The sequence below is a fragment of the Setaria italica genome, chromosome VII, assembly GCF_000263155.2.
Source record: "Setaria italica strain Yugu1 chromosome VII, Setaria_italica_v2.0, whole genome shotgun sequence".
In the NCBI taxonomy this organism is placed as follows: domain Eukaryota; kingdom Viridiplantae; phylum Streptophyta; class Magnoliopsida; order Poales; family Poaceae; genus Setaria; species Setaria italica.
In genome coordinates this window covers 700672-714713 of record NC_028456.1, presented here as the reverse complement: position 1 = coordinate 714713, position 14042 = coordinate 700672, and the positions used below count along the sequence as shown (strand labels likewise).

General features: G+C 46.5%; 2 protein-coding genes across 5 annotated transcripts; one reads left to right on the top strand and one right to left on the bottom strand.

Annotated features, from left to right (window-relative positions):
* The first annotated feature begins 412 nt into the window (after window positions 1-412).
* LOC101766016 (disease resistance protein RGA2) lies at window positions 413-6277 on the top strand. Its single transcript, XM_004974900.2, has 4 exons — window positions 413-827; window positions 981-2132; window positions 3161-5463; window positions 5598-6277. Exons 1-4 carry the CDS (start codon window positions 531-533, stop codon window positions 5599-5601), a joined length of 3756 nt encoding a protein of 1251 aa, XP_004974957.1. The 5' UTR covers window positions 413-530; the 3' UTR covers window positions 5602-6277.
* A 1587-nt stretch (window positions 6278-7864) lies between these two features.
* Window positions 7865-13400, bottom strand: LOC101765330 (disease resistance protein RPM1-like). 4 transcript variants are annotated; one of them, XM_022827921.1, is made up of 4 exons: window positions 13322-13400; window positions 12590-12770; window positions 10262-12356; window positions 7865-10169 (listed from the first exon to the last, which is right to left on the bottom strand). In XM_022827921.1, exons 3-4 carry the CDS (start codon window positions 11221-11223, stop codon window positions 8114-8116), a joined length of 3018 nt encoding a protein of 1005 aa, XP_022683656.1. In that variant the 5' UTR covers window positions 11224-12356; window positions 12590-12770; window positions 13322-13400; the 3' UTR covers window positions 7865-8113. The 4 variants fall into 4 exon arrangements, with proteins under 4 accessions (XP_022683656.1, XP_022683657.1, XP_022683658.1 ...); XM_022827922.1 differs by having other exon boundaries at window positions 12706-12770; XM_022827923.1 differs by lacking the exon at window positions 12590-12770 and having other exon boundaries at window positions 13322-13339.
* Between the last annotated feature and the right edge of the window lie 642 nt (window positions 13401-14042).

Below are 14042 nucleotides of genomic sequence, written 5' to 3'. Positions count from 1 at the left end.
GTGGGCAGGACGCGGCGTAGGTGGGCCAGCAGTGGCGCGATGGTGTGGTGGTGGAGCGCGTGGCCGGGTGACGGGCGACGAGCGAGGAGCAGCGAGGCAGGGCACGGTGGCGTCAGGGCCAGGCGACGCGGTGGCCCGAGGCGTGGGGTGCAGGAAGCAGGGTGCGGTGCAGGAGGGGACAGGGGACGAGCGGAAGAAGAAAGGAACAGGGAAAAGGATGCGGTGATGTTCGGGAGGAAGGAGGAGCAGCTCGAAGGAGGGAAAAGGGCAGGGGCAGCATTGATTAGGGTAGTGAGGTTATTGTTCAAATTATTTATTGCTCTTCAGTCCCTACAATAAAACAGGGAAGTAACTTTAGTCCTCGAAAAATAAGCAAGTTTAGTACTTAATAATAAGTAAGGTGGCCCTAATTGCACGCCCTTTTCCTATTCCACCGTTATAGTATTACACCACGCCCTTTTCTTTTCTTCTTCTCTCTCCCAACTCAAGCTGAAGCCGAACGGTGGATCCGATCGAGCAGGAAGGTGGCCATGTCCCTACGCACCATCAGCGCGATGCATGCCTCGGCGGTCGTCAAGGTGGCCCGTGACAAGTTGGTGACCGCCCTGGGAGATGCTGCGGTCACGATGCCGGAGGATCTGAGGCGCCACCTGGAGGAGTTGAAGGGGAAGATGGAGACCATGGTGCAGGTGCTGGGGGACGCGGAGAGGCGTTCCGTAGAGGAGGAGGAGGAAGAGGTGCGGGAGTGGCTGATGCGTCTCGAGGACGCCGCCTACGGCATCTGGGACATGGTCGACGAGATCCAAGCCAACAATAAGGGGGCACCGGTATGTGACTGCCAGTAGATCTAGCTGCCTACTATCCCCTGATTTGCCACCACGCATTAGAGAAGCGCGGGTTTAAGCAGAAATCCAGATCTAGCTACTTATTCATACTGTCACATACTTGTGCTGACCGGAATTCGTTCGCCGATTTTCTAGGTGACAGCGGTGCGCTGCCCCTGCCTCCCAACTGCAACGGCACGAAAAGGGTGGACCACGGCCAGCACGATGGATAAGGCGAAGGAAAACATCGAAGAATTGTTAGAGCAACACCTTCAGATTTTCGCATTTAGGAGGGATGAGCAATCTGTTGATGATGCTCATACAGGAACAGAATGTTTTGTTGATGAAGAAGAATGCATCGTGGGAAGGGAAGGAGAAAAACAGGAGATAATGGCTGACATCTTATCTGCAGCGAGGGACAGCAGCAGAGGGCTCTTCGTTCTGGCTATCTGCGGTGTTGCAGGGCTAGGCAAGACAACTATTGCAAAAATGGTTTTCAGTGATACCACCATAATCAGAGATTACGCTCGGGCCTGGGTCTATGTAGGACAGGAATTTGACTTGAAGAAAATAGGTAATTGCATCCTTTCTCAACTGTCCAATAAAGGCGAGCATCAGGACTCAAGTGATGTGGAGTTGATAATGAAGCGCCTTGATGTGTTACTTGGTGGTGGTAAAAAGGTACTCATTGTTCTGGACGACCTATGGGACAAGGTGTGCTCTGCCTTGGATGGGTTAAAGCGTATGCTGGGTGCAGGGAAGAATGACAGTAAGGTGATTGTCATGGTAACCACGCGTACAATAAGCTATGGTTGGGATTATATGTACGAAACTTCCCCCCTAAGTGTTACCGAGTCAATGGAACTGATATATCGGAAATGTGGCTTTGCATCTAGAACTGAGGAGGCTCGAAGGGAGCTTCAGGAGATACTACACAAGATTGCTATCAAGTGCATGGGTCTTCCTTCAGCAATTCACGTAATTGGGTACACGCTGCGGTCCAAGACTCGTGAAGAAATCATATCGGTGCTCAACAGTAATATCTGGAAGGACACATATGGCATCTGCTTTGTTTCATTATGTTTGCTGAGCTATCAATGCATGCCACCGAATCTTAGATTATGCTTTGCTTACTGTGCAATCTTTCCACGAGGCCACAGTATACTTAAAGACGACCTGGTTCACCACTGGACTGCTCTCCAGCTTATCGAACCATCGGATAGGCTCTCTACCAGGCAGGTGGCTGACAAGTATATTGGGATGCTTTTGGGCATGTCATTCCTTCAACATTCAGTACTGCCGCCTTCGGTGAGTTCCTTCAATCACCATATTTAGTACTTCTCGGCCTCCTCTTCCTGCTGCTTTTCCTTTCCTTTTTCCGGAAACATGACAACTCTAAACACACACCCTTTTTAGTCAAGCAATTAATTAACACTATGTGTGCAGAATTATCATGTTGTAGTAAGCACGGATGTGCTGGTGCATATATCCATATTACATGATACACAGCAACTACTCTACAGAGTTAGAAAAGCGTGTACACAAAGGAAACCGGTAGCCTTGATTCAGGAAGGCTTAATCCAATTCTTTCTGGCACATGGACGCAAACATGCAATCACAGATGCATATGTCCACATGTACACCCACATATGTGTGTTGAGTTAGAGGTCAACCCTCGTGTACCATAGCCACATGATTCACACCTGAATGCACCCAAGTGTTGAGCATTCGAGATGTCTTAAGCTCAAATTTGGGTGCATAGAATCCTCTACTACCAAGATCCGGATCCGGACCAAATAGAGATATATTGTGCCTTTGTGTCTTTACTTCCTTGATCTGAGTGAGTTTTCTTGTCTATTGATGCTATTGCCATCTAAAGTCCAGTTTGGATCAGCTAGAGCTAAGGATTAGCTAGGTGGAGACAATTGTTAGCTGGCTGGCTGAGTGTTGTTAGATGAGGATTAGCTGAGATTGTCTGGATAAGCTAAAGCTAAAATTAGATGGATAGCTCTAGCTGGATGGATCCAAACAGACCCTAAGAAACTAGTCTAAAGACACATGACCATGCTTCTAAACCCAAATCCTCATCTTTGTAATACAATTAATAAGGAAAACAAACCTATCTACAACTAGTGATGCCCTCAACACCATGATCACTTGTTTTACCTCAATAGATTCTTATATCCCATCTATCTGAAGAGGCCAAAAAATATAAATAGCTAGTACTGGCTGATTTATGGCAAAATCTATACAGTATGTAATAAGAATACCCGTTTCATAATAGACATTTACACAAACAATCAGAGACACTAATGCAGCTTGTACCTTTCATGCAGGACGATAGCAGTGCAGTGTACTTCACATTGAACTATTTAATATATGACATTGCACGCTGGGCTTCATGGGGAAAATTGATTATTTTGGATGGTGAAACCTGTTACCGACATTTCATGCAGAAAAACGGCTATCGATATGCACGGCTCACCAATTCTGACGTCAGTCAACAGAATTTATCTGGTATATTGTCAGCCCTTTTTCATGGATGTAGCAATAAGCAGTTCAGTGATGATTCGTTCTCATCTGCCAAATACCTGTGTGTCTTGGATTTAAGAGACTGCTGGCTACAGAAACTACCAGATTCTATTTGTCAGTTAAGGCAGCTTAGGTATCTTAACTTGTCAGGATCCTCTGAGCTTGTAAATCTACCAGATTCATTTGGCAATCTATTAAATTTAGGGCATATTGATCTATCAGGCTGCTCTCAGCTTTTAGAACTGCCAGCTTCATTTTCCAATCTCACAAATGTCATGCATATCGATCTATCAGGCTGCTCTGGACTCTCAGAACTGCCGGCTTCATTTGGCAATCTCACAAATGCCATGCATATTGATCTATCAGGCTGCTCAGGGCTCTTAGAACTGCCGGCTTCATTTGGCAATCTCACAAATGCCATGCATATTGATCTATCAGGCTGCTCGGGGCTTTTAGAACTGCCGGCTTCATTTGGCAATCTCACAAATGCGGTGCACATTGATCTATCAGGCTGCATTGGGCTGAAAACCCTGCCGCCCGAATCATTTGGGGTTCTTAAAAAGTTGGAACATCTTGATCTATCTTCTTGCTCTTGCCTTGAAGGGATCCCTAGTGTTGTGGATGGCCTTACCAATCTCCAGCATCTCAACTTGTCACACCCTTGCTGTTATCTTTCTCAACACAGGTTCCATCTGAAAGCACTAAAATATTTCTGGGTGGAGCTCATCAACCTCCGATATTTGAACTTATCCATGTGCCTGAATCCTATATTTTGCTATCTTCCAGAAAAGGAGAGGATTGAATACATTGAAAGTATCAGTTGCCTACATAATCTGGAGCATTTGGACCTCTCTCATAACATATTTCTTTTTGATATACCTGAAAGTCTAGGTCTGCTCAGTCAACTACAAACACTGAATCTGTCGGGCTGTTCTAGACTCAAGAAAATAGAGAAATGGATGGGAGAAAGGAATTGTCCAAAGAAGTCTCTAGTTGTGAGTAACTGCCTGGGTCTGGAAAGATATCAGTTTGTTGTTCACACTGAAAAAGGAGCAAATAGAAGCAACCTTGCTCAGCTCAAGGATGTGAGTTGCAAAGAGGTGGAGATAAGCCGCCTTGAAAAGGTAATATCTACAGAGGAAGCACAGAACATAGGATTGACGGAGAAAAAAAAGCTCCAGAAGTTGGCACTTGTTTGGAGTGCAGGCCATAACGATGTATCTTTGAAGGACGGAGCTTTGTTAGCAGAGCTAGTGCCACCGCAAAATTTGCAGTACTTTGAGCTACATGGTTATAGCAGCGAGTACCTCCCTGCTTGGTTGACATCTAGCATATTTTCGCATCTCCCTAATCTTGTGGAGGTTACCATGGTGGACATTCCGAGTTGCAGCAATTTACCATCAATTGGTGTACTGCCCAACCTGCAAAGGCTGATTCTTAGAAGGGTGGCTAAGGTCACAAGAATCGACGCTGGCTACTTGAGTGGTGGCAGCAAAGCAGCATTCCGTCGACTCATGCATGTTACCCTGGATGGTATGATAAACCTGAAAGAGCTGGATACCTACAGTAGTAGTGACAATTTCGTGTTCCCCACCTTAGATGAATTGGTGATAAACAAATGTCCCAAGTTAAGGTTTGGAGATTCCCCACCTAAGACCCGGATGCTTGTGATTTCAGATTGCGACCAATTGATGATGTATCCAGAGAAGAGAGGGAAACATGATATTAGTTCCACTTGCACCGCATCTGCTCCAGTAACTGAAGTGGTGATCGAAAGCTGCGAGGTGCCTCTGCATAGCTTACATATCAGGAATTGCAGTGAGAAGATCATCTCACCAGAGATTATGAAGGGCCACCTATTGTCGCTCCAGTTACTGTCTTTCTCTCACTGTGCCAGCATGACCAATCTACCAGAACATGTGGTTCAGGACACCTCTATCAAGGAACTCGTCATCCATGAATGTCATGGCATCAAATCTTTGCCGCAGAGTATATGTGAGGAAAAGAAAAAGCGCTACCCTCTTCTGCGTATTCGGGACTGTCCAGAGTTGAAGAAGTGGTATGAGAAGAACATAACGGAGTGCACTCACATCCACTTCATATTTGAGTATGTGCCTGGAATCACAATCACTCTTACATATGGTTCATAAAATTAATAATATTTCCTTTTCTATAGAAATAAAAAATAGAATGCTCATAGTTTGCTAAGCAAAGTGTTGACCTGACTTTATGGCTTGGCAGATAATCTGGCACTAGCGAGCCTGAGACAACCCGCTCACGGGAAACGTCAGATCGAGCCGATGTGAAAACTGCACAACCCGTGAGAGATTATACCAGTATGTCATGTATATGTGATGACAGCTCCAGACGACGTGTAACAGCATGCAGCAGGAGAGTGCTGGGGTGCAGTCTGTCGTGACTCCGGCCAGCCAAACTCTAAATGGGTTAATTCAGATTGAGAGAGGGCACAACACACAAGAGAGTGATTTGGCCCTCCATGCCACATGGCATGTGGGGTCAGGGGCTCAGGGCCGCATATTAACGAGACTTGGACAGTCAAATCCTGAATAGCCCTTCTACTAACGTCATGTCTTGAAAATCTCCCATCAAGATTTTAATCCCGTGAGAGTCTCCCATCAAGATTTTAATCCCGTGAGAGTGATGGTACGGTTTTGATACTATGTAATGCTCGGGTTGATTTCATATGAGGAGTGCATCTGTAGTCCCTGAATCCAGACACTCCTAGGATTCTTAGGACAGATTAAGCAAAGAGGTAAAACTCGATTATACCCCTCATTATTTTGGCAGCTGTGAGTTATTCTAGGCCATAAACGTCAGGTTTAAATTTGATTGCATACAGTATGCTTCTACCGGAGTAATACTGAGTGGTTGAAGAATGTCTTGTACACATCGGATGATCCTATGCTTCTTCTTTTTTTTGAAACGAGGATGGTCCGGTGATGAACACTAGAGTAGTGCCAAAGCATGGGCAGTGAAGATCCACTAGCAGACTAGCTGGTTGTTGAGGTGGCAAGTTCAAATAGAGCGCACGATATCCCAATGCGAAGAAAGGTGCACTGAACTATTCAGTACGGCGAAAAGTAGCTTAGGTCAGTCAAATTGCCAGCTAGTTGTGTACGTTATCGTTATACACACTGGATGTTCCTATGTACACTACTATTCGGTGTTTTGGAGAGCCATGGGGCTAGCGGCTAGTTCGAATTGTTGAACTACATAGTAAGCTTGGTGTGCACCAGTGTCGTGAGCCTGCAGGGTGGTTCACCCGCAAATCGTCGGCCCTCCACCTTAGTGTGAAGAAGTGGCAATGCCCTTGTGCAGGGACACAGATCCATGGTAGATCAATCTCCAAAATAAAGATGGCGTCAAGTGATCTGAAGAGATGCTAGAGGCGAATACTACTTGCCGGAGTGGCTAATTGTTCATCTGGTTTGGCTATTTCTTAGCTAGACTGGAACAAGCTTGGCGACCACTGACCAGGAACATATCTTTGAGTGTAATTCCGACATGGATGAGGATTGGTGATTTGCACATCGACACCACATTCTAAATCCTTGTACTGAGTTTGCATCCTTGCTTATCTCCTTACTTACCACACTTAGGTTTTCACATTTATTTCATGCAACTAGTGTGCCTTGACTTCCCTAGAGTAGCAAAGTAGCATGGTAGCATAGGCTCTGGTCTCAGAACTCTTTGTGGGTGGGGAGAAAGCACACTAGATAAACATTAAAGCACATCCTGGTAGATACGAATAATTTTATTTTGAGCACTGTTTTAGTGAAAAAGCTTAGCATTATCTTGACTTGTCCTAATTTGCCACAACCCCTAGGACCAAGAGCACCAGTCGAAAAAACACTGTAAATAAAGATTCATGCAAAACAAGTAGTGAAATAATAATAATTTCTTGATCTAGCAATAAACACCTAAAAATATATTGAAAAAATCAAAAAATTAGCCTAGTACTTTGATAATCTGGTTTTTTTTAGCATTGCTTGAAGTACCTCATATCTAACAAATCAATTCGATGGAATGAAAATTCCAAACCAAGGGTTCGTTTAGCAGACACCAATGATCTAATGGACTCCAAACTTGGACAAACTAAAGGCACATTTCGTAGCACTCTACTCAAGGTAATCCTGCTCCACTCCTAAATCTTCAAACCATATGCATTAGCTCCACCAACTCCAGCTCAAAGAAAAATACAGATCTAGCGGACCAGCTCCAAGGATTTTAAAATGTGGAGGGGACCAGCTATAAAGTGTTTTGTGAAGCTCCTCATGTGTGCTCAAAATACAACGTTTCAAACCTTCTCGTGTAGTAAGGTAATTAACCACAATTGCCATTGGTTACGCATACCCGTTTGCTCTTCCCATGTTCCTTCTTACTCTCTATCCGCAAACCAGAAAGAACAAAAGCGGAACAGGCATGGAGTATTATTCTTTTAGGGACGGAGGATGGAGTATTATTCTAGACACATTTTCACAAAACCCTTTGAAAAACTGAATATTAGCTTAAGTGCTGATACGTGTTAAGTAAACCTGCGACAAAGGGCTGGTAAGTTCATCACTTACACTAATTAGAACAAGTACATAATAAGTTTGAAAATAAAGAGAGTAAAATGCAACACCTGAAGCAAGTAATTTACTAAAGACTTTTCAAACATGCATAACTGTCAATATGATGATACACGGGAAGCTCGCAATGACTCAGAAAATGACCCAAACAATTTGATATTAGTCTTAATCTGTCGTGGTGATATGAAAGATTATCCTGACCACGGACTTATTGGCAGGATCTTCTCTTACTGCACTCTTCATCTCTTCTACTATATGGTTGGTCATAGCTTCGCCATCTTTGTCATTTAATCTCAAATACATCTCTTCGAGTCTTGCAAGGTTCTCTACGCCATAAATGCCCTCCAATATTTTGAACCGCACCTCAAGCCTTTCAAGCTTTGCCATGGCATTTTCCATAAAGCTCACCAATGGAACGACAGGAGCACACAAGCGAAGAAGCTTAAGGTTCTCAAATCCACCATCCGGAAATACGATGTGCCCATCTGAGAACAACTTATTTTTTGCAAGAATGGCCATAATTTCTGGACCCTGTTTTTCTGCAGCAAGTGTAAAGGTGAGGGAGAATAATGTTTTGAGATTGCTTAGCTTGCTTAAGTTGTCTGTCCGGAGAGCTGTTATTGATAAGGTCAACTTAGTGACAGCATCAAGTTGTGTGATCCAAACAGGGAGCTGAACCATCATGCCACATAACTCAAGGGCAATAAGGGATTCTGGTGGAGATGTCATCTCATCCAGACATTTGAGGAACTTGGATGACTCATCATGGATTACAAGGGTGTGCAGAGAGTAGCCACAGAGGTACTGGATAGAGGAACTTAATTTCAAATTCGCACTATCGCCTGTGAGTTCGAGCTTGTAAATGGCAAGTTTCCTCAGGTCCGTCAAATGGTGAAGGTCTTCTAATTCCCCAACAATCCCAATGCCTGATAGTACTCGCAAGCCCTTCATCTTCTGCTTCTTCACAAACTCTTCTGGGAGCTTCAGTGCCCTGCGTGTTTCTTTGTCACCGCCAAGTATGTTGATGAGTCGTTCAAGGCTGCAAACTTCTTTAGGCAGCTTAACAATCTTTGTCTCCCTTATGTCCAGTGTCTCTAGATTCTGAAGCTTTCCAATAGCTTTAGGAAGCTCCTTAGTATCTGTTCTTCGGAGGCTGAGATACTTGAGAAGAAACATGCCACATATCTCCTTGGCGTGTTGCTCTTTGATATCCGTGCAGCCCTCAAGATCCAGGACCTGCACAATTGTTCCAAACTTGAACGAATTGGAGGGCAGTTGCTTCAAGCTTTCAAACATGGTGAGTGACCGGACATGGGACAGGTTCATCTTTTCCGTATCCTTTGCACGCTTGGGATCACTCCCTTGGAGGGACAGCCGGCGAACTTTGCTGCTTGGTGGGTGCATGAGCCAGTGGCCCCCAACCACAGTGATGAAATTCTCTTCACTTGCCTTGGATACAATGTGCTCAAGAACCATGTCATGGACTACACATTGCTTGATCTTCCCGCTGTTGCTGTGCTCCACTGATCGTATCATCTTCCTCCTTACAAGATGGCCAAAGTACGTCTCAGCAACATCCTCCACACTCATCCCGTCCTTCTCACTAACAAAGCCTTCAGCTATCCATCGTCTTATTAAGCGCTTCCTGCTAATCCTGCTGCCCTTGGGAAATATGCTCAAATACAGGGAGCAGGTGATGATCTCAGCAGGCATATCATTGTAGCAATGACTAACTATCCTGCCTAACTCCTCCTGGGTAAGACCTTTCCTTGTATCCTTACCCGCCTCAGCAGGGGTGGAGTTAAGGATGTCCCCACTCTTCAATTCTTCGCGCCTCTTCTTGTCAGGAAATAATTTAGTGTAGATTTCATCCCACTTCAGATGTTTGTGTGAGTTGCAGGCCGCATAACCGGACATGGCCACTATTGCCAATGGCAAACCCCCACATACCTTCCATACCTCATCTGGAACACTTACATTTTGACTTGGTTTGGATTCAGAGTAAGCTTGGTTAAATAACTCCATGGATTTTTTAAGGGAAAGAGGGACAACTTTATGAACATGATCGCCTTCTTGTCCTCTACGCGCTGTAGCAACTGCTGGGAACCGAGTAGTAACTATTATTCTTCCTCGATGACTATGCTTATCAGTTTGAGGAAATGCCTTTCTGATATTCTCCAACGTCGTCGCAGACCACACATCATCAATCACAACCAAATAACTGTCAAAAAAAGAACATTACACAGTTTGATGAGGACAGGAGTAACTTAATCCTATGTGGTATTTATATGTTGTACAGAGTACAGCACGCACCTGTTTTCCTGGAAGTGGCCCTTGAGCTCGTCGTTGAGCTGGTTTCGCTTGGTGCCGCCCTCCGTTTCCTGCGCGGTGCCGAGGCATCGGCACTTGGCCTTAATTGTCGACTTGCCTCTCCTGATTTGAGCTTGCAAGCCTTCCAAGGCTGCTGCGAGACGGCTCTCTTCCGAACGGCCGTGTCGCTCGTGATCCTTGTTGCTCTCAGGCTTGACCTGACTCCTTATGTTGTCCAGGATAGCCTCGATGTTGGAGCTCTGAGACACCGTCACCATGGCACGGCAGCCAAATTGGTCCCCGAGTTTCTTGTACAATGCGGTGGCGATTCTAGTCTTCCCAACTCCTCCGTAGCCGACGATGGACAGAACACCAGCCTTCTTTGTCTCGTCATTCACCCAGTGCTCCAGCTTCTCCATGAACTCGTCCACACCCACGGGGTCCATGGCGGCAACAAGAGCAAGGCTCCTGTCCTGGTTTCCAGCAGCGTCGAATCCCTCTGCAGCTGAATTTTTACCCTTGGCCGCTTCGGGATTGTTGACGCCGTACCTTTGCCGCCGCTCGCTGATCTGCTGCGCCCGTACCTTGAGGTCGGAGATCTTACCGGCGATGTCGCGGCGAGGCCACCACGTCAGGACCTCGTAGACGTTGCTGACGAGGAAGTAGCAGCAGATGTCGCCGCGGAGCCAGCGGGGGTTGTGGATGCGGTTGCCCGAGTCGTCGACGCAGTCCTCCACATCGTAGGTCATGTCGCGGATCTGCTTCATCCAGTCCTTCATCCGGTGGTCCTGCTCCGCGTCGCCGAGGTCACGGAGGAAGGACTGCATGGTGCGGAGCTCGTCGGTGATGTACTGCAGGTCGCGGCCGACGCCCCGGATGAGGGTGTAATCCTGGGCGAGGAGGCTGCCGAGCTTGCCCAGCAGAGACTTCACGGTGGACTCCGATGCGCCCACCACCAGATCCATAGTGGCAGGTGGTAGGCTGCGATTGCTCACACAGTGGAGTGGTGTGGATTCTGCAGTGTCGATATGGCTGCGGATGGCTGGGTTGTTGGGGAGAAGAAGCAGCAGCAGCAAGAACTGCGGGGGTGAGAGCAAGGCAGCAAGCACTCCTAGTCCTACCAACTGCCGCACTGCTGAACTGTAAAGCCCAAGGGGGGCAGCTAGCTAGTTTTCTTTTCGTCTCCCTTGTGCACACGCGCACGGACAAAGAGCGAGGTCCCTGGACACGAATTCACTAGTTTCTTTTCGTTAGCACAAGCACAAGCAGCGCAAGTCAGGCAACTTCTTTTGATTTTGTTCACCACTTCTGCCATAGAATAATTATTAATGACACCTTGTTTATTTTACAAAAAAGGTATTGCTTGTTTATATTTTACAAACCATCTATTTAGAGTAGAGAATAACGAATTGGACTATTCCATACCTGCTAGAGATCCTGAACAAAATTCCCAGTTTCAGTACAGCATCGCTCAACTGAATCATCTAGAATAGGCAGGGAGCATACTAGTCTTGGAAGGGCAGTAGTATAGACCATGATTCACATCCCTACCGCGAGTACTGAAATTTGGTTACATAAGTACAGCAACAGAACAATGATCATCTCAACACTGGATTTTGCTGAGAAGTGGATCTCTTGCTCGTCCTTATTTATTTCTCTAAATACTGCTCTGAGTCACTAGTGCCCGACATGCCCGAGGAGGTGCAGCGCACCTATGCTGATGTGGTTCGAGCGCGCCATGAACTCCTCCGCCAACCACCGTGTCCTTGACTTCGCTCCGCCATTACTATCCCGGCTAGGAGTTCCCTGAGCAAGACCGGTCACCTCCAAGGCCACATCCGCGCGCCGCTGAGGAGCTGGAGCTGTGTGCAGCGACACCACCGCTCCAAGCGCCACCAACTGGCTATACAGAGGGGAGTACGGCGCATTCACTCCAGCCGAAGCACCCCACATCAACCCACGGCGACCAAGTTTCAACGGCTCTACAAGCTTTTCTCCAAAAGATCCTAGGCAGGTTCTTCGTCTGCCTCAGCACTTGCCACCGCGTCGCGGACTGTCGGGATCCAGTCCGTTGCTTCCGTTGCCGCCGTTCCGGCCACTGCAAGCACCCAAAACATATTGCATAAATCAAATGCTTATGTCGGGATCTGCAAGTAAGTGCGAGATGGATAAACATATTGCCTAAAATCTGCAGTGGTGTATACAAGGCCCAAATTCAATGCAACGCTATCTATCACCGCCTAATGCTTTGCAGCTGTGCATAAATCAAATCACCGTCTCACAATTTCAGCATAGTTGATATAAGGAAATGCCTTCAATTCTATTGCTTACTTCTTGTAGAGATGACCAAGAAATAAGATATGGTTTATCTCTTCAATTTTCATTCCACTTCCCCGGACCTTTAAGTGGATAGTTGTCTTCCATTATAGTCAGAATCACTATATTACCATATATTATAGTTGTCGCTTGCTGTTGAGCCTTCACTCTTGAACAAATAAAATTGGATAGGGACCTAGATAAGATAAGAAGTATGAGAACATTAGCATCCACTTTGCAACAATGTAACATGAGAAAATCATTGATACAAAACATTTCAAGCTCCCATCATGCAATGCAAGACACGATTATTGTTACATCACAGACAGCAAGCATACTTGAGGCTCCAATACCTAATTGAATATCAATTATCTCTACTAAGTACAAATGGAAACTCCTGTGCTTTGTGCTGCCGCCGCCGGCAGCTTTGTGCCGCACACAGAAGCACAGAACACACACATTGACATCCAAAAAGCGAAGAACCTTGTCATGGATGCGGAATGGTTGATGATATGACAACCCCAACTCCTAATTGAGCACGAGCTACAGCTCCAAGCCTGGACAGCAGAGGAGGCGTCGTTCGCCCTAATCAGATTGCCCAAGCAGAACAAATAAGCACATGGGATGAACCCAAACCATCATCAAACGAACGCACAACACCAAAAATTGCGAGAATTTCGGAAAGATTGGAACTGGGCATTGACCGAGAAGCACTGTTAGGTGCAGGGGAGTAGAGGTGGCGTGGACCTGGGTACCGGTAGAGGCGAGGGTGCAGCTGGACCTGGCCATCCTTGACGTGACGAGAGCTCCGAATGCCATGGTTGGCTGTAATACCCAAATTTTTGAAGAATTCAAATCCATTAAAATTTGCTCAAATTAGGGTGTCATTTAAATTCTAGGCATTTAATTTCATTTTCTTTAATTTAATTAATTCATCATAGGAGTTAATTGTGCATTCATGCTGGAGCATAATTTTTTATTGTTGGAGTTTGAACCAAAATTTGAATTTCAAGTTTAAATTCAAATTCCAAAACCTTTTTCCTTTTCTTTTTCTTTTTCCTTTTCTTCTTCTTCTCCTGGGCCGCAATCTTCTTTCCTTCCCTTTCTTCTTCTTCTTTCGGCCCAGCCCCATTGCTCCACCTTCCCGCGCGGCCCAGCCACAGCAGCCCCGCTGGCCCCTCCTCTTTTCCCCTTTGCCGGCCCAACTCTCCACCTCCGCGGCCCGCCGCTTTGCTTCCTCCTCGTGGCTCGCGAGCGCGTGCGCCGGCCCACGCAGCCGCTCCGGCCCGTCTACCGCCCGCGGCCACCGACGAGTGGGGCCCGCCCGTCATCTCCCACCTCCGGCCGGGACTCCTCCTGCAACCACCGCGCCGCCAACATCGCAACCACCTCGCCCCCGCTCCGAGTCCGCCGGGCATTTGAACCCGGGGTCGCCTCTATCTCCAAGCACCACCCCTATATAAGCCGC